Genomic DNA, 23186 nt, shown 5'->3' on the forward strand with positions numbered 1-23186 from the left:
TATCTTGACAACATAATCTACCATTACACTAGTTAGACCAAAGCCTGCAAAGAAAAGCTGAGTAAAAGAAACTCTTTATAAAAAGATTGCACAGAAAAAGAAACATCAAATCTATCTTGACAACATAATCTACCATTACACTAGTTAGACCAAAGCCTGCAAAGAAAAGCTGAGTAAAAGAAACTCTTTCTAAAAAGATTGCACAGAAAAGAAACATCAAATCTCGTCTCTCTGTTTGAGACATTCAATACTTGCTGTTCCAACTATGTCCAATGTTAAAATGTCTTATCAGACACAATCCAATCTTAGATTATAGCAATAATAGTAATGACAGAGCTGGCTTGAACTAAGCCTACACTAGTACAGTAGTACTATTAAACAAGGGAGAGGTACTTCTAGTCATGACAATGTATAACCCTAAAAAAATGCAAACAATGTAATATGAAACTTCATGAGAGATCTCAACGCTTGGCATAACTAAGAATGGTCGAAGCTGCGAGAATGCTTGGTGTATATCGACGAGATTCCAAATCACCACAATGAATCATGTTGCTCAGTTCGCTTTCTGACGGATGCAAGAGCTGCATCAACTTTTCAGCAGCAACAACTTGTCTTTCTCTCATCTTTTCATCCAAGAGCAGTCTCCTACAAATTTCACACAACATCTCACATCATCATCATCATGCCATGTTCTTGTTAGTTGGATAACAAAATATACGGTGAAAGTGGGCGACAAGAAATAAATATACTCTAGTGTCGAGGCGAGATTCGAAGGGTTGCAGGCTTGAAACAAAGCTTCAGGAATGATTGGTGAGTTTAGGAGAATGTTTGGGAGAGAAATATAAGGTATCTTGGCTTTGTAACGGATAATTAACTCTGTAAAAAAATGTGCTCGGTAAGCGACAAGGGTAGGCAGACGAGCAAGCTGCAACTCAACAGCAACTGTTCCTGAAGTGCATAACGCAGCCTGACTCGCCTGTTATTATTGGAACACTGTTCAATGAGAGGAGCAAGACAGAAGTGACACAGATAGAGCGTAAGAGAAAGAGGGTTTGGAGACTTACGCCAAAGGCATCATATTTAAGCTGAGTGGATCCACTCGGGACTAGTATTGCTCGAACTGGCCACTCATGGAGGGATTCTCCAATGTATTGATCAACTTGACTATTGGAAGCGACATGGATGAGCGTTAATAGTTTTGGAAATGGCTCTTTGAGTAGCTTCATTGCTTTGGAAAATATAGGTAGCATTCTTTCAACTTCTTGTAATCTGCTCCCAGGTAGCACCGAAATGACTGTGGAGTCTTCTTTCATGAATTTTTTTAGCAATGAAACAAGAGAACAATGAGAATCAAGAAAAGTAAATTATCCAATCTGTAAGTTAAACATTTAGATAAACTTCACATTACCAGAAGGTAGTGAGTATGTGCTTAAACTCAAGCCTTCAAGCTTCGATTCTTCTGGCTTGGACGTCCTTGTCTGCAGCAGCAAAAAGAACCATTGCACTAAGAAATCTGAGATAGTAACATAGAAACTGAAGTAATCCAAGAAGAAGAAGAAAATGCATACAAGGTTGAACTCAGTAGCATCCTCAAGAACAGGATGTCCAACAAAGGTTGCTTCGACACCATGTTCCCTACAAACCCTCTCCTCATTTGGAAGAATGCAGAAAAGATGATCAACGAATTCAGAGAGACCTCCGAGTCTTGACTCTCCTCCTTTCCAAGCCCAGAACGACGGTGCCACATAGTGAAAATGCACCGGACAATTTTCCAAACGCTGCTGATTGTATCTAGCTGCAAAGCCAAAAAGCATTCCTCCATTGTCCTACATGATATATAGTGAAATTTATTCAAGTATTGTTGGCTCTGTCAAGCCATTTATAACGTTCCCATTTCTTAAGCTTTTCAATAGACTATAGTTACATAAAGCTCACTTATTCCTAAGCATTGATCCTTTCTTAAAAGTGTGAAGAAACAAGTATGTGTTGTTGTACCTCGTAACTCCTTAAGTAGACGAAAAGAGAAGCCTTTTGAATCAACAGTCACAACAACATGTGGATTAAACTTAACCGCAGCATCAATGGTCTCCTTCAACTTCACCTGGAACCTCAAAAAAACTAGAGTAATCAATCAAAAAGGATCTACAGTAGCTTTATTATATCAAACCATTCGGGTTCTCTAAGTAAATTACTCACACGGAATTTATACAGATGTGGCAAAAGCTCCCACATACCCATTACAGCCAAATCCTCCATTGGAAACAATGGAGTCAACCCTTGCTTGCACATCAAGGATCTTACCACCGTATAAAAACATCAATTCGTTAGACATTAATGTTCCAAATTTTATGATTTTTTTTTCAATTGGGATATCAAAAATTAAAAACGGGAATCTTTAGAATTGGGACAAACCCAAGTGCTTACCCTCCAACTCCATTGAAACGGAGGGGTAAAGGAGAGAGCTTCTTGAGCGAGGACATAAGACGAGAGCCGATGTTATCGCCGGAAACTTCGCCGGAGACGATGAAAACTCTAAGCTCCCCATCGATTGAAGCCTTATCGATCACTGATTTAGTAGGTTGAAACGAGGAGTATTTCTTGATGGATATACTAGAGAGTGGGAAACAGAGTTTGATCTTTGAAAACTGAAACATCTTCCTCCGACAAGATACAGACAGAACACAAAACCCTGACGTTGTTGTTGAAAGGGCGAGCTGAGATGAGAGATGTATCAGGTTTTCCCGGTGGACTCTTATGGGCCTCTTAAGCCCATTTCTTACTTTATCCCCATGGCCCGTCTATGATATTTGATACAGATAGTCAGATATCAGTGATAGTGTGATACTGAACTGAAGAGCGAAGATGACAGCGATAGTAGTATGATCTTATATATGATCTCATCTCACATAAATAATGTTAGCCAAATTTTAACCATATATAAAGTTACCAACAAAAGATTTTTGACGGATTTTTGGCAATATGAAAATGCCTCTTTTCGGATGTTTTACCAGTTTGGCTGTGAAAAAAATAACAACTTTCTTTGAGTGAAAAAAAAAAAAAACTCAATCTTGCTATTGGCTACATACTTTCTAACACTCTTCGTAGAAGATAGAAAGACTGACTTCCACTTGCAATTAGATGGCACAATATATAAATAAAAGAGAGGTAAAGCATTTGGGTTTTATCACAACCCACAGATCTCATACGATACGCATTATGCAATTGATTCTCTTACAATATTGAACAAAACGATAAATAAACTTTAATTTTTAACAAAAAAAAAGAAAAAACTCTAATATGACGTTGGAATTCTACAGAACATTTTGAACTCGTCTCCATTGACCATTATTTGACTTAACTTCATAAGGTAATGGAGAGGATAAGCTGACGAATTAGATACATATATGGATTATAGTTTTGATCCTCAGCTTTTTCAATCTTTGACACGAATGTAACTGGATTTTTTCATGTACGTTTGGTAGAACTGGCAAGCCATCAACACAAAACATCACATTCGAGCCCAATGTGAAGCATAGACTGTTTGGAGTTCGGACAATATAGGCCGATTGCCATGAGCACGATAAAGATCAATTCCGGCCCAAAATGAAATTTGTTTAGGAGTGTTAGAAAGGGCTTTAATCATCTACTATCTTATATATATATATATAATAATAAGAGCAGGTTTTTCTCATCTTCTGGTTAGAGCATGACATCTGGTTTATTATCTAACTGACACATGTCCTCTCTTATTCTTAAAGGCCATTGTTTTTACATTTTCATATTGAGCCTAACAAAATAGTACTAATTACAGGCCCAGCAAATATAATTGACAGCCCTTACACCCATCAAGAGGATACGAACCAAACGCTATCGAATTCACCTGTACTCACCTTCTCACAACCATCTCCGATGTACATTCACAAAAATCTCCTGATCTTTGGGTTTCTTTGGTTTAATTCTCCTACTCCACCACCAAATTCTAAATCATTTTCGGTTTAATGTCTGTGTCAAGATCCCAAACACCTATTCGAAGTTCCGAACTATATGTAACATTAATCCTGTCCAAAATCGTTTTCAAATTGTTTGGAATCAAATTTAAAATTTAAAAAGGAGTTTAGATATGCACTACCAATTAGAATCATATGAACCATTATTATGATTACGTTATTTGTATTACTTATTACAATCTTTAAGGTAATTAAAGAATTCCATTGAAGTATATCCTTCATTTTCATCTTTACGTTTACCACCCAATTATAACGTAATCAAAATAATACCAAACACCTATGATTTTATGGTCATTAACATTTCATTTCAATCCTATATTACTCTCCCTCAACCATTGCATTAAGTTTTCTTCTTAAATAACAACTTTTGATGACACTCACCTTCTATCTCTCACACCATGGGTAAACCTAACACAATACTCTACCCTTGATTCAACCTCCAACAAGACACATAACACTGGTATCAATAGGATTGTTGTTCGGGTCATCCATATTTGGGAAGTTCGAGACTTTCGAAGAAACAATATCTTACTTATTGTCTCTGGTGAAAATATCTCCTTCTTAATGAAAATGTATATTATCTCTATTATTGTTCCTCTTGACCCCTGATTTACCTCCATTTTAACACATTCATTTCGCTTTTGTTTCAGGATTGTGCTATACAAGCTTCAGTCCTTCCTAATCGTGTGCCTAAGTTTCAAGATCAATTGGTTAAAGTCTAGTTATACAACATCAATGATTTCGATGTTGTTGCATTCTCCAACCGTTATTGTCGCACCAACCACAAGTGGAGAATTGTTTTCACAGAGAAAACGTCTTTGCAGACTGTTAAAAAACGACAATGCTCTATTGGTTTTGATTATTTTAGGTTCTCTGCTTTTTCAGACTTGCGTGATATGGTAGACAAGGGTGAGGAGCTTCCATGTAACAACCTATTTTGCATTGTTCGTATTTCTGGTCTCTTAGCTTCCACTTTGTTCTTCAGTATATGATTTATATCTACATTTACCCACTCACTAGATGTTGTTGGCCAAATATTCTTGTCTCGAACATTTGAAAACAAAGATCAGAACCACCTTTCGAAGACAACTTGACTTGCATTTTAGAAAGGTATTGGTATTTTTTTTTTTAGATTCGTTCTACTCTTTGTAAGTCTGTAATTGTGCAACATTTCTGGTGTTTGTTGTAGTGGTGACAACGTATACATATGCACCATACATTTTACATCGTTTCGTATATCTGACACATGTATTCATTTGTTGTTTGGACCTAATTAAATTAAATTATTTGTAGTTTGGATTTTAGTAACTACAGGCCTACAAAAAAAAAAAAAAAATCCTAGATTTCCTTCTTATATAGATATTTTCAGTTTTGCACAAAAATAAATAAATATATATATATATATATTCAGCAAAATATATATTTTAGATTTTTATCGTTATGAAGATGCATCAAACAAATGATCGATTTATCCGCTATTCTTATCAAGTGAAAATGGTTTACGATCATTTTTTGTTTCTTATTTGCTTGTGCTCTTCGTAATTTCTCACTAATCTGTTTTAAATATGAGCATGATTATGAGACCAATGACGGGGGTTCTGATTCGATAGTATTTTTATCATAATCGATTGTATGTATTTAAATGTATTTGGATCTATGTGGAGTTGCTCTTTTTATTATTACTTATACCAATTAAGTGGCTCATAAGTATCTGGTAAATAATTGTGTTATGTTTTTTTTTCCTTAATTTATCCAATTGAAAGTTAAAAGATGTAGTTAATAAATACAAAAGATAAAACAATGAATGAAGAAACTCTGTTAAAAAGCATCTTTAATTTTTGATGGATTTTCTCTTCACTACATAAGGAAGTGGATCACTTATTTGGAGACACTACTACTGGAGCTACAAAATTATGAAGAAAAAAAACTGAGGAAACTTAAATTAGACATAAATTAGAGATAAAATTAAATTGCCAAAATTTCAAGAGATAGATTAAGAAAATTGAAGATGTAATTTGTGAGAATCTTAAAAAATTATGTAATTTGAAATTAATTATTAGATTTCAAAAAATAAATTAGCAAATTGAAATGTGTGAGAATAAATTAAGGTAATCAAATTATGAAAAAGGGGGGAAACAGACAAATATTAAGAGATATATTAGGAAAAAATATTGATGTGTTTTGTGGGAAATTTAAAATATATCAGAGAGAAAAACTATAGAAAATGGGGGTTTTATTTGGGTTTTGGGGTGTTTGATTAAAGAACAATAGTGTATGTCATTTTTGTTAGAGATGGGTCTCAACTGGGGAAAATGGTGTTAACATCAAAAAAGAGACCTGCGTTTTTGACTTATTTGGAGGAAATAAAGAGAGTAAGAAAACATTTTCCTTTGTATCCTATATAGTTGATTTCTAGATAAACTAATGTTAAAATAAGCACACAATATTTGTGTTCAGCTACATTTTTTTTGTATATGTAAACAACTATATTTTCCTCAGTCTTGATGCTATGAATTAATATTAATTTTAAGTTAATCTTTCATTATTGTAATATAAATTTGTGTCAAGTATTTAATATGATTTTTGGAGAGACGACACAAAAATTTTAAAAACCTGCAAATATTTAAGGAAAAAGTAAGCAACATTGCATAAGTATCGACTGTATTGAACAAGAGAAAGAAGATGGCATGTGCATAAACTTGAAGTAGATTTGTGTAAATTACAAGCATGAACAAGTTGTTAGCAGTGATTTAAGACGATAAATCTTACTCTTACTATATCATTTTGTTAATTTTAATTGATGATTAAAGTTGTCGCATAAAAATTAAAATATTATATTAGTTGAGCAAAAATAATCGATTCGTTTAGAGACTACGAAACAAGAAATAGATGTTGAATAGTCGTTTTTATTGATCAAATATCGAGCTCAAATACAAGAGTTTAAGGCACAACGAGTCAATTTAGGAACCCTAGCAATGCTTTGGAATTGAGTCGTGTGGCTGTGTTTTTGGTCTCTTGTTTTGGCTTCGATTTCCCCCCCATCATGTCGAAATCGCTCCCTATTTATAGGAAAGTCCCTTTACCCTAATCTTCATAGGATTTGGTTTTGAGTAACCGCCTCTTCATGAGATAAGATCGTTCCGAATATTCTCTCCACGAGATTGAGTCAAATATTTTCTTGATAATGTTGTAGCAAATCAGAGTCGGTCACAAAGTCCAATGACAGCCCGTATTGACTCGTTGTTTGTCGTTACAGCCCGTATTGGCTCGTTAATTATTGTGTCGGTGCTTGTCGCTACGGCCCGTATTGGCTTGATGCTTACCGTTATGGCCGGTATTTACTCAATGTTTACCGTTACGGTCGGTATTAACTCAATGTTCACCGTTACGGCCGATATTGACTCAATGTTCTAGAGAATGCATAATTCTCTATTCTTTATTGAATATATCATAAATATAATAGAATTTATCTATTATATAATTTATATGATTAAAATTATGTCCAACATATATAAATTTTGTTTTCCTAGATTAAAGTATTATTAATTATCTATTTTTAAAAATATACTCTCTAGATAAAAATCTGCATAATACAAATGATGATAAAACACATATAATTAATTATGTATTAAAATTTAGAAACATCAAATAAATTTTGTATGAGATAATGAATAATAAACAACTACTTAATTACTTCAACTAAATTTTTTTACCGAGATGTCGTATTTATTTTATTTTGTGTCAAAACATGAAGAACACATATTAAACTAGGAGATATCCCGTGCTTAAAGCACGGGTCAACATTTTTTAAAAAAACTTATAATATAATAATAAAAGTTTTTGTTATATTTTTTAAAAAAAGTTATTTTGTTTGAGATAATATTGTTCTGTAAATCTATTAGTCTATTTGAATACTAATTATTTTAGAATATTAGAGTATTTTATTTTTGACGTATTATTACAGTTTTATATTGTTTGTTTGTTGTATTTGCATTATTATTTTATGAAATATAAAATTGTAATTTTAATATTATAATTGTGAGCAAATAAAAATTATTAATTTATCTTCTGTATAAATTTAGTTTTACCAACCCGCCAATGTGAAATTAAAACACATGTTTTCATAGATTGAGTGATATATATTCGTTTTTAAAAATTCAAATCACAACATATGTAGAAAAAATTCTGCATTTTATTAATCATAAGTATTATATGAAAATTCCAAACAATTTGTAAATAAAATAAAATAAAGATGATAGGAGAATCATAATTTGAAATCTTAACAAAATCTTCGAATTTAGTTATTAAAAATAATTATATTTTATACTTTGATATAAAATCTTAGTTTTTAAAATTCTGATTGGTTTATATTTCTTTTAAAAAATATAGTTATTAATTTCGTCCATAATTTGTTAGAGCCAGAAAATATATTTTTTTTTATTTTTTAGATTTTTTTAATATTTGATATGTGAGTGTTTTTATTTTTAGTTAATTATGTTTATTTTAAATTAATTAATTAAGCTTAATTAAAATTTTCTAATGGCAATTGAATGTAATTTTTTACACAATTTAAGGTTAATTTCATATTTGTACTTCCCAATTAATATAGTAGGATATTTGTTTTTTTAAATTGAACATTACAATTTTAAAATTATATATAAGAATCAATAAAACTATAAATGAAATATATCTCGCGCATTGCGCGAGCCTACTTCTAGTATTTTATACGAAGGACATGAATTATTCAACACATAGCTAAATGATTTTAAATTCGAAACTCATTTAGTTTTAAAGTCATAGAGATTTCAGATTAACAATAACTTTGTACCTAATCTGTCATTAGGTAACGAATTATAAATATCAATCACATTAGTGTCAAATGATTTTGGATTAAAATGAAACCATAAGACAGACTAATATTGTTGAAACGGTCTACTCAAGATGAATTATACAAGCAAGATGTGGGACAACAATAATGTTAAGAGAAGGATAATTGTGGTCCTATATATATGGTAATTTGAATTTCCTGGTTTTGGTAAGCCATCCTTATCCTATCTGATTATGCTAACGACAATTTGTAGTTATTTTGTAGTGACTTTTCAAACTCACATTTAAGACAGACAATTTCGAATGATTTAGACTTTTGTTTTGGTTAGCCATCATTATCTTATCTGATTGAGCTGACGATAATTTATATCTTTCAGCTTCCATGTTTCTTTGTCACTAACATATAAAGATCAGTGTTTGACATACAAAGGAGAAAATAAAGACCATAAACTGAAATCAAAGCCTGATTGTTAAGTAGGCTACATAATCCTTTGAACATACAGATATGATAGATTTGGAGGAAACTTTAGTAATGAAATAGTTTCTCTCATTTTATTCATTAGCTTTTATGCTTATATTTATACAAGAGATATAACTTGTCTAACTAGTTCTTTACATATTCAATAATGGTAAATATACTTATTTAACAATAAAAGAATATTACACAAATATTAACTTTCCATTTAACTCGATCTCGTAATCTCCAAGATCTCCTAATACTTTCCCGCAAGCTCATACGTGGTAACACGTATGAGATTGGACGATCATCATCACATCATTCACGGTCTTCATACTCACTATAGAGTCATCAATGGCGTTATACCTCGCCATACGGTCATCGATTCGGTGGAGATTGTGTATCTCCATTGATTTCAACATCACAAATTTAAATCATTCTTTGAACTTCTTGTTCATGAAGAAATTTGTGTAGTGGTCATGGTCAGATTCAGATTTGTCATCCTTGGATCAGCATCGTATCCGTCGGATTTGTCACTTGCCAGTTATCTTCGTGGCCCATCTTCTTTCATAGTAAAAGGTGATACCACATGAAGACTCATACGGAAAACACAATCATGTGCTATTGTGCTCATATCTCTCATGAAAGAGACGGACACATCTTCTTCTTTTGTTTTGTTTTTTTTTTTTTTTTTTTAAAACAGTCGAACAAAACCTTTTTTCTTTTTTTTTTTTCTTTTTAGTTTTTGAAAAAACAAAGCAAAAGAACGAAAAGAACTATATTAAAGAAGATTTTTTTTTTTAAATATAGAAAAAGAAATCAAGGAAGTATGTTTGATTCCCCAAAACAAAGAAAACAAGTACGAACGAAGAAACAAAATTAAAACTTTTTTTTTTTAAAAACTGTGGAAGCAAAAGAAAACCCTAATCCACATGCATAAGATCAAGGCTCTGATACCATGATAAATTTGGAGGAAACTTTAGTAATGAAATAGTTTCTCTCATTTTATTCATTAGCTTTTATGCTTATATTTATACAAGAGATATAACTTGTCTAACAAGTTCTTTACATATTTAATAATGGTAAATATACTTATTTAACAATAGAAGAATATTACACAAATATTAACTTTCCATTTAACTCTATCTCGTAATCTCCGAAATCTCCTAATTATATATGAGGAGAGAGAAACAATTGGTTTTATTAAACAGAGATCTTTACCATTTTCAACAAGTTCTGTTACATTGTTGAAGAGAAAGATAAACAAACTTCATACATAAAATTAAATAAAAGCAGAGAAAGATAAACAAACTTTAACATAAACTTTAAAAATAAACAGAACATTTGGAAAGCACGACTCCATCATATAACTGACATTAGCTCCAGTAGACGAATTACGAGTCTCGACTATTTGTTTGAGTCATCTTCTGGTTTCTCCACCTTCGTCATGAATGTAACCGGTTTCTTTGGGTGCTCATTTACGGTCAGGTTAAACACATCTGGCTTTGCATAATGTCCAACCACATCGAAGTATAATTTGGCTCTTGCTATATCACCAAGATCTGGATGAGGAACGTCATCAATATGATTAGCTCAAACTATTTAATATTTTCTAGATGTAACGTAAGATGAACAACGATAAGTGTATATATGTATACCAAGATCTGCTGTGAGGAGACCCTCTGATTCATAGTTTGGTCCGGCAAGAACTTGTCCCAAAGGTGAAATAATGACACTTCCGCCTCCAGAGACAGTAGGATCAGGATGTTTCTCGTCTATAACGTCATCAAACAAGTAACCAGGATGTTCAGGGAAATCTCCGCGCTTGCAGAACTGGTGCGCTGACAACACGAAACATCCACCTTCTACCGCAATGTGAATCATCGACGCTTGCCATTCCAACGAATAATCAGCAGTAGGTGCACAATAAATCTCAATCCCTGCGCCGTAATACATGGAAAATTGTTAGGAATGTTACATTATAAGCTAGGTGGGACTCAAAATGTGTCACATTATAGTAAAAGTGTGACACATCTTGAACTCTAATTAGTTTTCAGCCTTAATAATGCTTGCAAGCCTGGTTCTCCTCTAGATCTTGACTTCAAATTACTTTCAACTATACGACGCACTAGTTATTAAAACGTTATTTTTCTTTTGAATATAACGTAACATTAAATACAAAAAAAAAAAAAAAAAAACCTGACCTTTGGCGTACAATGCAGTTCTGTAGAGAGGCATTCTATTTTCCCAGCAAATAGCAGCACCGAGTTTGCCAATGGGAGTGTCGTAAACGGGGATGGTTGATCCATCCCCTTGACCCCAGATGCAACGTTCCAAAGATGTGGGCATGACTTTACGGTGCTTACCCATGAAGCGACCTTCAGGACTAAAGAAAAGGGCAGTGCAATAGAGTGTATACCCATCCTTCTCTATCGCCCCCATTACCAAGTGCACATTGTGTTTCCCGGCCAGTTTAGCCAGTCTTTCTACTTCTGGGCCTGTAGTTTTATCACAAGAACCAAAAAAAAAAAAGGTTCAAGAAATAGTCATTTTGTGAGAGTGCTCATTTCAAATGCTTGTTCCAATTAATTTCCAATCTAATAGTGACAAAAACAGAGCACTCGAAGAATCCAACCATAGCCAACAACATACCAAATAAAAATCATAAGCAACCATATAAAAGATAAATCAAAGAAACTTTAGAAGTGACGATAGTTTTATTTTGAGTATCATAAAAGTTGCCAAAAAAAAAAAACATTAAAACCATACAATTTTGTAACAACGTAACCTTAAAATACATCATATTAAAAATTTGTTGACAAAACAAAAAATTAATGAGATAATTAGAACACATCTATCATATGTTGCCAAAAAGAGAAAAAATATTAACAACAGAGATACTGAAGAGTACTTTATACACTGAAACCATATGGATCCGATCTTCAAGGATCCTGAACTAATATATGTATATTCGAATTCTTGGACCCGAAAAAGATTGGATCCTTTGGTGGTGTGTTGTATTTTTTGTCGACATGGTGTGTTGTATTTATTTGGTGTCCTTGGTACTCGGATAAGCACAAAATAATTAAGCACTTTTTGTTGGGAGTTATGTTATTGATTGGTAAAATACAAAAATGTATAAAAATTTAATTTTAGCGATAAAGACATGATAAGAAAATGATACAAAAAAATAGTCAACGAAGAATTCATAAGATAGAAGTCATACCGGGAACTTGAATAGCAGAAGCATGGTACTTGCGGAACTCATCACGGCCATCTACGTTGTGCACTCCAACCGCTAAACCAAACCTAAACCCTCGAGGATAGCCTCCGATAAAAGCTTCCGGGAACAATACTAGCTTGGCTCCCTTGCTCGCCGCCTCGGAAATATACTTTGTCTACAAATTTCAAGTATATAACGATTTATGTCCGTAAGATTAGTCGGGTTCGTCTGGAAATACCCGATCGAACCCAAGTAGTGGACGAAAAAAATAAAGGGAAACAATAGTTGTTAGTTACCTAAAGTGGCGGGTGTATCGTTATACACGGTGGAGGATTGGACGATGGTAGCTCGGACAGTGGAGGATGGGGAAACGCCGACAACGGGAGTTATGTTTTTGACCGTGGAGGATGGGACAACGCCGTCAACCGAAGTTGGGTTGTTGACTATCGAAATTTCTTCTTTGCTAGACATATTAACTTATGTATTGGTGTTTACGATTTGATGACATTGAGAGAGACTTGTGAGACAAATATATAGACTTTTTGGTTTCCCTTTTTGTCAATTTTAAATTCCTACGTGAGATGGTAACGACGCTCGAACTTTGAATACGTGGTGGAAATACAATTATGTAGGCCACACTGTCTACGTGTTCTTTTCCTTACCAATGGTTAATTTATGTAGAAGAGACGTAAATGAGATCCTCCGCTTGATCTGTTATAAAACTATACCCCTTGGTTTTAATTAAAACTAGGTTAGTACCGCGGGTTGTTTTTAGATATTTTTTTTTGTATAATATTTTTGTTTCATATTTATTGAAATCAAAGTTTAATATAAATTGTTTGGAATTAGAATTTACTATTAAGTTATTTAGAATTTTATATAATCTTCTCAAGTGTATGCACGGCCTATTCAAAGTCCAATTCCATAATATAAATATTAATGTAAAACATTACCAAACAACAACAACAAACATAAATTTACAAAGAGATATATAATACCAATGTACCTCAAATACTTTATGAACAGTCTTGCAAATAATTAATATTTGTTAGTGCATCTGCTGTTTTTTTAGATCCATGAATAAAGAGTATGCATTTAGATCATCTCTATTGGTGGTATTTAGATGGAGATGGCAAAGTTGCTTAACCATAAAAGGAAATAATTATATGCAAATGTGAGTTAAATAATGGTCGATGCATTACAGAACGATTTTTTGAACCGTTTAGGACTCTGTACGTGTCACTTTCTGATTGGGTGAGGGAAACATAATTTTTTTTTTTGCACTCTCTTTCTATTTTCCCGACTTTCATTCTTGTCTCTCTCTATTTGGGGAAGAGTGAACTCGAAACCATCGGATGATCAAATCGTACTCCACCGGCAGAATCGGTTCATCAAATCCGTCGTTATCAAGTTCGGTACTCTCATGGTCACCGTCGATGAACGCCCCATCAAATTTCAAATTTGGGACACCGTACGCTTATGCTCTCTCTTTCTCTCTCTCTCTCGTCCTTTATCCTTTCTTCGTCTAATTAGGTCCACTTAAGAACTTAATCACGTTTTTATCGATTAGGATTGTTTTTGAGCCTTTTTGACCTAAGCTAGATTTTGATTATTATGAAGATTAATTGTCATGATCAGTAACAATTTTTCTCATTCTTTAAACAATGCCTTACTATAATTTGCTAACAAGTAACAATTATATTTTAAAATCGTTGCCAGAGACTCAAAGTTGGGTTTCTTGATTAAGTTTCATCATAGGCTTCTTATTGAAATAGAAGCTGAGTTCACATGTCTCCTTGTTTCTCGTCAATAGTCTTTGATTCGTTTTTTTCACTCAGCTGTATGACTTGTTAATCTTTTCCGTTGGATGATGTATGGGCTGAACTTGTTTTATGTCTTTTTTTTGGTGCCTTCTGGTTCTAGTTTGCTATGATACGTTTATGATTTAACCAATTGTATGATGTTTAGGCTGGATAAGAGTCTTTTAGATCCATCACCAGATCATATTAAAGAGGAGCAGCTGGAGCTTTACTGGTTTATGACATCACCAGGTTAGTATTTCCTTGCAACAGTATATGATCAGCTCCAATTTTCTGAATTCCTCCATCAGCAAAGGTATTGGCAAGTTATTGGTTCTTTATTTCGTGAACTAATAAGTTTAGAACTGCTGTTAAGGTTTTGGAAATTGGTACTTTCATCATAAATACAGGTTCTGGGAATTTACGTTTGATCTTGCATAAAGTTTTGGCTATATGATTGATACTGGCAATGCTCTTTTGGGAGTTTGTTAAGTTAACCATACATCTTAGCATTGTACTTAAAATGATCTTCTTACTCTGTTTTTTTTTTCTGGAATTTTTTACAAGTATGAACGATATATATGAGAAGGATTGCAAGAGTTTTATCATGTGTTGATCTTTCTGCCCTCAAAGCTCAAAAGTCTGGTTCTTTTGGTTGCAGGAGAGAGACATTTAACCATCTGGCAAGTTGGTTGGAGGATGCTCGGCAACATGCAAATCCTAATATGAGTATTATGCTAATTGGGAACAAATGCGATCTTGCTCACAAGAGAGCTGTGAGCAAATAGGAAGGAGAACAGTTTGCCAAGGAACACGGCCTGCTATTCTTAGAAGCATCTGCATTTAACCATCTGTGTTACAATGTGATCTAATTCCCTTAATCTCTCTGGATTTTGCAGTCATCGGGCATTAAGGTTGGCTACATGCATACTCAAGGTGCAGCAGGAGGCAGGGATGGTGCAATTTCTCAGAGAGGTGGCTGTTGTGGTTAAAAGTCCTTAGGACACATATCTGCTATAATCTGGTGATCCAGAAACTACTATTGTTTTTATACCATAGTGTCTTGAGCAATCTTTATTCCATTCTCGGTGTATAATGTCATAGCCCCCTCTATAAGTGTATGTACAAGCAAAAAGAAACATATTGACATCTTTAGCATATACAGGTCGCATACATATGTTGAACCAAGTATCTTTAGCATATAAAGATCGCATAGAATCATAATTCTGTTTGCCTACTGGATCAATTGATAAATTATTATACTATTTCCAAAATAAAATTTTTAAATTTGAGCTGCGAGAGTTTCTCGGTTGCGGCGGCCATGGATAAATTTTCTGATGAGAGATATACAACAAAAAAACAAAGATTCATCTTAAGAAAATGAACACTCTCTGTTTCATAAAAACTACGACGATGAAGCAGAAGAAATCCAGGAGAAGATAAAACACTCTCTCCTTCGGTTCTCTTCTATTTAGTCCACATAGGAATAAAATCAGTGAGCTGTATAAACGTTATAATTTGATAGGGTAGAGATTTTTACTGAAGTGTGAACACCTGCTTCAATATTGAAAAAATGTTTCGCAGCTACGTGAAGTAAGCTCCAACACATGCTCACACATACAGACAAATTATATGTCCTCTTAGCTACGTAAAGTATCAATATTACATAAGGACATGGGTAAACTTATAGAGGTTATGTGTAGAACACCATAATCATTGCTTCCGGTACCGTTCCCGTGTTAGTTGCGGCGGAATCCGATCACCGGTGATTTAGTCCGTTATGACCCAATTACAATTTTTGACCCGATTTGTTTTTTATTAAACCGGACCCAATTAATTAAGACCAAACCGTTCCAATTAAAAAAAATAATCTCGGTGTAAAAATGTTAAACACCCTAACCCGATACTTCATTTCCATTTCACGATTTAACCAAAAAAAAAAATTCACTCTTTACCTAGGGTTCTTCGTTCGGAGTAGAAGAAGGAACCACTCGAATTGGTTGTGAATCAAAGTCGAATCTCGTTACAATAAGGTATGATATCTTGATTTCGAGTTTAATCTGGTGTCTGATCCGAAATCGCGAGATTAGGGTTTCGAATCTAAAATCGCGAGATGAGAGTTTCTGCAGTTTGGTACTTTTTTGGGGATTTTTTCTGGGTTTTTCTTGGGGATTTATGCTGGGTTTTTGTTGGGGATATATAGTGTGAATAATTGACTTCCGCTTTTCACATAGGACAAATCGTGGTTTTTCGAGATTATTGGTTACTGTTTTTTTCTCTTGGTTACTGTTGTTTTTTCGAGTTGTTAAAGATTAATGTTTTCCTTTGTAACAAGTTGTGGGGTCGATTTCAAGGTGTTAGATAGAAAACAAAGATGACTTTGTCCTTGTCGGGTTCATGTAGAATATTGTTGTCGGTTATTTGTATTTTGATAGTATTTTTATTTTTTTATTTTTAGCCATTGTTTAATATAACTTGTTCAACTGATAAATGTTATTTTATGTGTTTTGCAGTAACGAGGAACTTGTGAAAGTGAATTGCCATCATTCTGGGCAATTCAAAGAAGCAAATGGTGTTTGTGATTACATTGATGGAGTGGTTGATGTGTTTGAAATGCATCCTGATGATATCTTCAAAACTGTGATAGCCCTGAAGTTGCTTGACAAGAATATCGAGCTTGGGAGTATGTGGTACAAGCTACCATTTGAAGATTTAGCAGATAAGCATTCTCTTGAGGGTGAAGCAATAAGTAACAAGATGCAATCAGCAGGGCGTTGGATGAGAGAGCTGGACGTGTATGTTGAGAAACCAGTTTCTTATTCGCTAATAGGGAATGACGAAGCAATTCCTGATGAGAATCTGAGTGATGGAGAAGGCGATCCAGAGTACGAACCTGAAGGTGAGACGGACGATGAGGCTAATGATGACGAAGACGGTTTGTCTGAAAATCCAGAATCTGATGAAGAAGATGAGGTTGGTGAAGCGGATATAGAAGTCTTTAACCATGACAGTTATGAAGAACAAATTCCAGATGAAGATGAAGTCTACCCTGCAACTGATGACTCTTCTGGTGATGAAGAAGAACAAGCAGAGAGGTTGGTAAAAAGAAATTTACCTGATGGTGTGTTCAGCTTGAGGCAAGTTTTTGCTACTGGTCAGGACTTTAAGGACAATGTGATCCGGTATGTACTGAAGACAAGGCGCAATGTAGTGTTTGATAGATGGGAGAGAATTGCACTTGGTGCAAGGTGTAAGGGAAAAGGCTGCGGATGGCAAATATATTGCTCAATAGAAAAGCCGATACAAAAATGGATGGTTAAAACGTATTATGATGAGCATACATGTCATCCTGTTGGGCGATGTGAGATAATAAGGAGTCCTGTGGTTGCTGACTTGTTTCTTGAAGACATAAGAAGAGATCCTGAGATGAGTGCTCCTGAAATCAAAGATGAGATGAAAAGGAGGTACAACATCATCATTACACCTTCACAGTCACAATCCGCAAGAAGGAGGGCATTTAGCAAGCTGCAAGATGAATGCAATGCCCAATTTTCAAGACTTCGAGACTATCAGTACCAACTAACCAAGTAAGTAAATACTTTGTGGAATTTAAATAGAAGGTTTAGATGAATGGTTATTAACGATTGCCTTTTACGTATAGGACAATGCCTGGTTCAACAGTGGAGATCAATACAAGAACTAGAGATGATGGTTTAGATGAATTTTATCAGATTTACATATGTTTCGAGCCGCTGAGGACGTCATGGAAGAAGAACTGTAGACCAATTATTGGGTTGGATGGGACATTCTTGAAGCACAATATCCAAGGAACATTGCTTACCGCTGTTGGAAGGGATCCTAACAATCAGATCTATCCTATAGCTTGGGCGGTAGTATCAGGGGAGAACCATGACAACTGGGAGTGGTTTATTCACAAGCTTAAGGTGGACTTGGATTTGGGGGATGGTGAAAACATTACCATGATTTCTGACATGCACACAAGCATAATTCATGGTATGGCATTGGAGTTACCAAAGGCAGAACACCGAGCTTGTGCTAGGCACATCTACGCCAATCTTAAAAAGGATCACAAATCAGACACCCTGAAGCCACTTTTCTGGAGAGTAGCTAGCAGTTACAATGAAGCTGACTTTCGGACTAACTTGGCTGCATTCAGGGAGATGGATCCGAGAGCTTGTGATGATCTGCTGAAGAAAGATCATCGGAAATGGTGTAGGGCTTTCTTCAGGGTTGGTTCTAGCTGTGGTGATACACACAACAATCACACAGAGTCATACAATAGGACATTGAAGAAGGCAAGGAAGAAACCTTTTGTGGAGATGTTGGAGCTGGTAAGAAGAGATGCGATGCAAAGGATTGCGAAAAGGTTTCAGATAGCTGAGAAGGAGACTGCAAAGTACACAAAGAAAGCAAGGAAAGAGGTGGAGAATTCATGTGATGAGGCTCAGAACTGTTACTCTCTTTCAAGTACAGGAGGAAAATATGAGATTCTGGAGTTTGGTACTCGATTTTGTGTGATATTGTCTAAGAGGGAGTGTGCATGTAGAAAGTGGGATTTAACCGGAATTCCTTGCCGCCATGCTGTTTGTGCAATCAGAGAGAACTGTCAAGAAGTTGAGGACTACATTTCTGATTATTATTTGACCGAAAAATGGAAGGATACTTATCGTAGAGGTTTAGCTCCGGTTAATGGAACTAAATTTTGGGAGGAGAGAGGAGGGAGAAAAATTTATGGACCGCCTTACAAGCGCCCTCCAGGAAGACCTAAGGGAAAAGCAAGGATCAAAGGTTTGCATGAATCACCAACTAAAAATAAGAAGAAGTTCAAAGTTGGTAGAAAAGGAAGAATAGCTCATTGTGGTTTATGTGGTGGGGCTGGACATAATTCAAGAAAATGTCCTAAAGAGGTATTTCCAATCAGTCCGGTCTTTACATGGCTGTATCATATATGTTTCATTTAGGTTTTAACTCTTTTTTTGACTTTCTTGGTAGTCTGACGAGAGCCGGGCAAAGAGAAGGAAGCTTAATGAAGAAGCTCGAAATGCAGCTCAACTTCAAGCTCAAGATGAAGCAGAAATGGAACTTGCAATGATCGCTCAAGAGGAAGCTGCACTAATGGGTCAAGAAGTTCAAGATGTTACTTCGACTGCACCATAAGGATCTCAACGCCATTGCTGTGTTTTGCTGATGAAAACAATGCGGTTAAAACTCTATCCTGTGTCACTTGTTGTTTTGTCCCTTTTTGAAGGTTTGTGACAAAGGATAGAGTATTCGGTTATGTATTATGGTCGATGCTTTTTGTGAAAATACTAATTCGATGTGGCTATGTCTTTTGTATTTGGTTCATGTTTCTGTGACAGTATGCATTGGGCTGTATTTGAATGATGTTTCTTTTAACTATGTATTTGGTTGAAGCAGGAATGACTAAGAAAAACTTTGATTCCACATCAAAGTTTGAACCATACCAACAAGGTCTTACAATCTTACAAAGCTTACAAACATAGACATAGTCAATATACCCAAATTCTGACAATTACTCTAACCAAACACACATGTTAATTTCACATCAGCCAAATATATAGGCTCCAACGACACATACAAGCAATCCAGCTAACAATGTGATGATCAAACGTTGCCTATAGATGACCTTTCCCGAATCTTCTAAATGCTTCTCCAGATCACTACGAAGTTCCACAATTGTTATCTGGAGTTGCTCTATCACTCTTTCCTTTTCACGATTTTCAGCTACAGCTTGAATTAAAGCATTTCGCGGCCACTCTTTCACCTCTTCTTGATCGACCCACTTAAAGTATTTGCAGTGGTCAGTTCCACCATCCTACAGAGATTGCAAAACACTAAAAACTTGCCAATTTCTAATCAATCGCCATAAAACACACACATACCTTGTACAATTGACATCCGAAAAACCTTCTGCCAGGATTTTTTTCAGTCTTTGATGTGAAGATCTTTGCTGGCAATCCACAATCACACTTCTTCACAATTCCAGAAGATCTACTCATACTAGATGAACCCGTGCTTAAATCCATCTCTATCCTGAAATCGACCTTGATGATGAAGACGATGTACTCCGAAGAACCCTTTAGGTAAAGGGTTAATTTTTTTTTTTTTAGGTTAAATCGTGAATGGAAATGAAGAATCGGGTATCGGGTTTGTTAGATTTTTAATTGAATCGGTTTGATCTAAATAAATTGGGTCCGATTTAATAAAAAAAATAACCGGGTCAAAATTTTTAATTGGGTCATAACGGAAGAATCGCCGCTTACCGGATTCCGCCGTACCGTACACCGGAACGGCACCGGAAGCAATGGTTATGGTGTTCTACACATAACCTCTATAAGTTTACCCATGTCCTTATGTAATATCGATAGTTTACGTAGCTAAGAGAACATATAATTTGTCTGTATGTGTGAGCATGTGTTGGAGCTTACTTCACGTAGCTGCGAAACATTTTTCCTTCAATATTAAGGCTGAAGTGTCATGCTCTGGAGAGAATCACCTTCTTCTTTTATTGTATTGATTTGATTATAAATATTTTATTGGGCAAAAGTTGACAAATTTTTTAACAGTTTTAAACCAAAAGAGAGTATTCAATTTTTAAAGTTTATAATTTACTAATTTTAATTCACCCGCGGAATTTTAATTTTTTTTTTCTATTAATTTAAATTCTTGAGCTTGAATATAATCATTCAAAATTTTTAGGGTAAATCTTTATAAATATATGTCATGTGATAATATTAAGAAAAATAAACGACATTGATGACTACTTCAAGATCTTTTATCATTAAGAGAGTTTATTTTTATTCATATTTCATTAAAACATTTTTAAAAAGCTTTGATGTTGATTGATTGTTGAGCTAATTGTATATATTATTTATGATTAGATGTTGATAATAACATAACATTATTCCGTATAAATTGGAATATACTAAATCTCATGAATATTGTTTAGTGTAAAGGTAAAATATAATATCATATCGTTATAACATCTTTACCGAGCTTGCTTTATTCATCGAAGTAATTGCAATGTACCATAAACGACCAATTCATGAATGTGCCTATCTTATCCCACTTTCCATGATTATATGGCAAAACGGTTAAACCCGACTTGGAATCTAATAATCTAATTTAATAATGTATGTCATTTATTTTTCTACAAACTCATTCGTTTCACACAATTAATGAGATATAAGAGATTTTAATTTAGTCATGTGTAATTGTGTATTATTATTTTTTCAAGTTTTACTAATTTATTTTCAAACAATTTTAACTATAATTCTTTCGTTATTATTGATGATGCACTCCTTTTGATATCTACTTTTTTACACCTTTTAATTTTATTTTTTCCTGTTTAAAATTTTATAAATACAATTACATAATTTTTTAAAATTCTACCATAATTTTAAATTTTACTTCCATTCTAAAACTCAGTAATACAAAATTACATAAAAAAAATATTCTACCATAAATTTAAATTTTATTTCCATTCTAAAACTCAATAATGTGTGAAGGTGAAACATCCTTTGTACTGCCGTCGCAAAACTTATCAGGTTGAATCCATAAGATTTAAAAATAGTGTTGGGCCTAGAGAATTTGGATGAAATAGTGCTTGGCTACAGACTTTAGATGAAATCTAGTAGACCAATTTCTCATTTGTATGACTGTTTAAAGGGCTTATTAGAATCTACAAGACCCACAAAATTAAAGAAGAAGTGGCTGATGTGGCAGCACCAGGAGTAAGGAAATGTAACTTTATATATATAGATTATCATTAATTAACTAGGAAAATTACAAAATATGTTTTTTCGTTTTTCTTTTAAAGCATAACTCGTTGTAAAATTATAATTTTTTTTCCTATTGAATAACTAAGTAATATTCTGCGCATATTTACACGCAGATTGTTATATAAATTAATTTAAATTTAGTTAATAATCATTAAAATATAACAAATTAACTTAAATGTCATTAACATTTTTTTACACTTTTATTTATTTAAATCATACAATATCAAAGTATATAACTTATTTGAATATAATCATATATATATATATTTCTTGAATTTATTTGTTTTGTTATTGTTCAACTATGATAATAATTTTCATTAGTACTTTTGAGCATTTGAGGTAAAAAGAAATTACTAATGATAGAAACAAATTTTACTTTGAGATTTAAATATCTAATTTAATTTATTCATATAAACGAACTAGAGAATTTTTTAGAAATATCCTTTATGAGATACTCTTTTTCAAAAATACGCATTTTTTTGAACATTTTAATTTTTGCTTTCTTTTACATAATTATAATATGTTAAATTAATTTCTAGAAATTTTGTTTTAGTTTTGGATTCTCTATTTTATATTTAGAGTATAGTTTTAAGGGGGTAGGGTTTAGTATTTGGGGTTTAGGTTTTAAAATTTAGTCGTCTTGTATATTAAAAGAGGATATTTTTAAATATGGTCAACTTGATGGGGTATTTTTGAAAAGTGACATAAAAAATGGATATTTTTAAAAAGTGACATGGAAAAACGGTATTTTTTAAAATGAACTAACACATAATCTAAAGTATTTAATAATTAAAAACTAAATTATTTTGAAAGTAAAAAATTTACATGTTTACTATAAAATCATATGAAGTGCAATCAAAGCTTTAAAGTACAGTTCTCAAAGATCACTTTTTAAAATATTTTTTTTTATATTCCCCTTAATTTAAGTTATATTACTAGGTTTAGTTATATTTTTTCATCATTGTGGTAAAGGCTAGATAGAAAATAAAATATCATATAAAAAAAAAATTTGTGAGAACATTGCATATTTTTAAGAATTAAATAAATATA

The 23186-nt window shown here is 33.5% G+C and overlaps 3 protein-coding genes and 1 pseudogene across 6 annotated transcripts; 2 read left to right on the plus strand and 2 right to left on the minus strand.

The window, feature by feature from the left end:
- Positions 1–211: 211 nt before the first annotated feature.
- Positions 212–2711, minus strand: LOC104747133 (putative lipid-A-disaccharide synthase, mitochondrial). Of its 2 annotated transcripts, none has more exons than XM_087488897.1 (8): positions 2425–2711; positions 2197–2296; positions 1996–2101; positions 1569–1826; positions 1409–1478; positions 1065–1303; positions 750–976; positions 212–645 (listed from the first exon to the last, which is right to left on the minus strand). In XM_087488897.1, exons 4-8 carry the CDS (start codon positions 1812–1814, stop codon positions 462–464), a joined length of 966 nt encoding a protein of 321 aa, XP_087345023.1. In that variant the 5' UTR covers positions 1815–1826; positions 1996–2101; positions 2197–2296; positions 2425–2711; the 3' UTR covers positions 212–461. The 2 variants fall into 2 exon arrangements, with proteins under 2 accessions (XP_087345023.1, XP_010467008.1); XM_010468706.3 differs by having other exon boundaries at positions 1569–1795; positions 2425–2705.
- A 7778-nt stretch (positions 2712–10489) lies between these two features.
- Positions 10490–12703, minus strand: LOC104747136 (nitrilase 3-like). Of its 2 annotated transcripts, none has more exons than XM_087488729.1 (4): positions 12518–12703; positions 11496–11789; positions 10950–11231; positions 10490–10853 (listed from the first exon to the last, which is right to left on the minus strand). In XM_087488729.1, the coding sequence occupies exons 2-4, from the start codon at positions 11731–11733 to the stop codon at positions 10699–10701; spliced, it is 675 nt and encodes a 224-aa protein (XP_087344855.1). In that variant the 5' UTR covers positions 11734–11789; positions 12518–12703; the 3' UTR covers positions 10490–10698. The 2 variants fall into 2 exon arrangements, with proteins under 2 accessions (XP_087344855.1, XP_087344853.1); XM_087488727.1 differs by lacking the exon at positions 12518–12703 and adding an exon at positions 12203–12369.
- A 1097-nt stretch (positions 12704–13800) lies between these two features.
- Positions 13801–15501, plus strand: LOC147926780 (ras-related protein RABB1b-like; annotated as a pseudogene). Its single transcript, XR_015582363.1, has 3 exons — positions 13801–13985; positions 14483–14565; positions 14975–15501. The product of XR_015582363.1 is annotated as a ras-related protein RABB1b-like (transcript).
- A 925-nt stretch (positions 15502–16426) lies between these two features.
- Positions 16427–19677, plus strand: LOC104748590 (uncharacterized). Its single transcript, XM_087487208.1, has 4 exons — positions 16427–16446; positions 16827–17900; positions 17975–19241; positions 19327–19677. The coding sequence occupies exons 1-4, from the start codon at positions 16427–16429 to the stop codon at positions 19489–19491; spliced, it is 2526 nt and encodes an 841-aa protein (XP_087343334.1). The 3' UTR covers positions 19492–19677.
- The last annotated feature ends 3509 nt before the right edge of the window (positions 19678–23186 follow it).

This window comes from Camelina sativa, chromosome 15 (assembly GCF_030686135.1).
Source record: "Camelina sativa cultivar CO46 ecotype springtype chromosome 15, ASM3068613v1".
Classification (NCBI taxonomy): domain Eukaryota; kingdom Viridiplantae; phylum Streptophyta; class Magnoliopsida; order Brassicales; family Brassicaceae; genus Camelina; species Camelina sativa.

Excerpts from the sequence above, each read along its gene's own strand:
- LOC104747133 (XM_010468706.3), bottom strand. The coding sequence starts at position 2,654 with ATGTTTCAGTTTTCAAAGATCAAACTCTGTTTCCCACTCTCTAGTATA. Across the intron at positions 1,796-1,995 it reads TCTACTTAAGGAGTTACGAG|CTAGATACAATCAGCAGCGT; the intron begins GTACAACAACAC and ends TTGGCTTTGCAG. Across the intron at positions 1,479-1,568 it reads ATGCTACTGAGTTCAACCTT|ACAAGGACGTCCAAGCCAGA; the intron begins GTATGCATTTTC and ends TTGCTGCTGCAG.
- LOC104747136 (XM_087488729.1), bottom strand. The coding sequence starts at position 11,733 with ATGGGGGCGATAGAGAAGGATGGGTATACACTCTATTGCACTGCCCTT. Across the intron at positions 11,232-11,495 it reads AACTGCATTGTACGCCAAAG|GGATTGAGATTTATTGTGCA; the intron begins GTCAGGTTTTTT and ends ATTACGGCGCAG. Across the intron at positions 10,854-10,949 it reads TCTCCTCACAGCAGATCTTG|ATCTTGGTGATATAGCAAGA; the intron begins GTATACATATAT and ends TTCCTCATCCAG.
- LOC104748590 (XM_087487208.1), top strand. The coding sequence starts at position 16,427 with ATGAGAGTTTCTGCAGTTTG. Across the intron at positions 17,901-17,974 it reads TATCAGTACCAACTAACCAA|GACAATGCCTGGTTCAACAG; the intron begins GTAAGTAAATAC and ends TTTTACGTATAG. Across the intron at positions 19,242-19,326 it reads CAAGAAAATGTCCTAAAGAG|TCTGACGAGAGCCGGGCAAA; the intron begins GTATTTCCAATC and ends CTTTCTTGGTAG.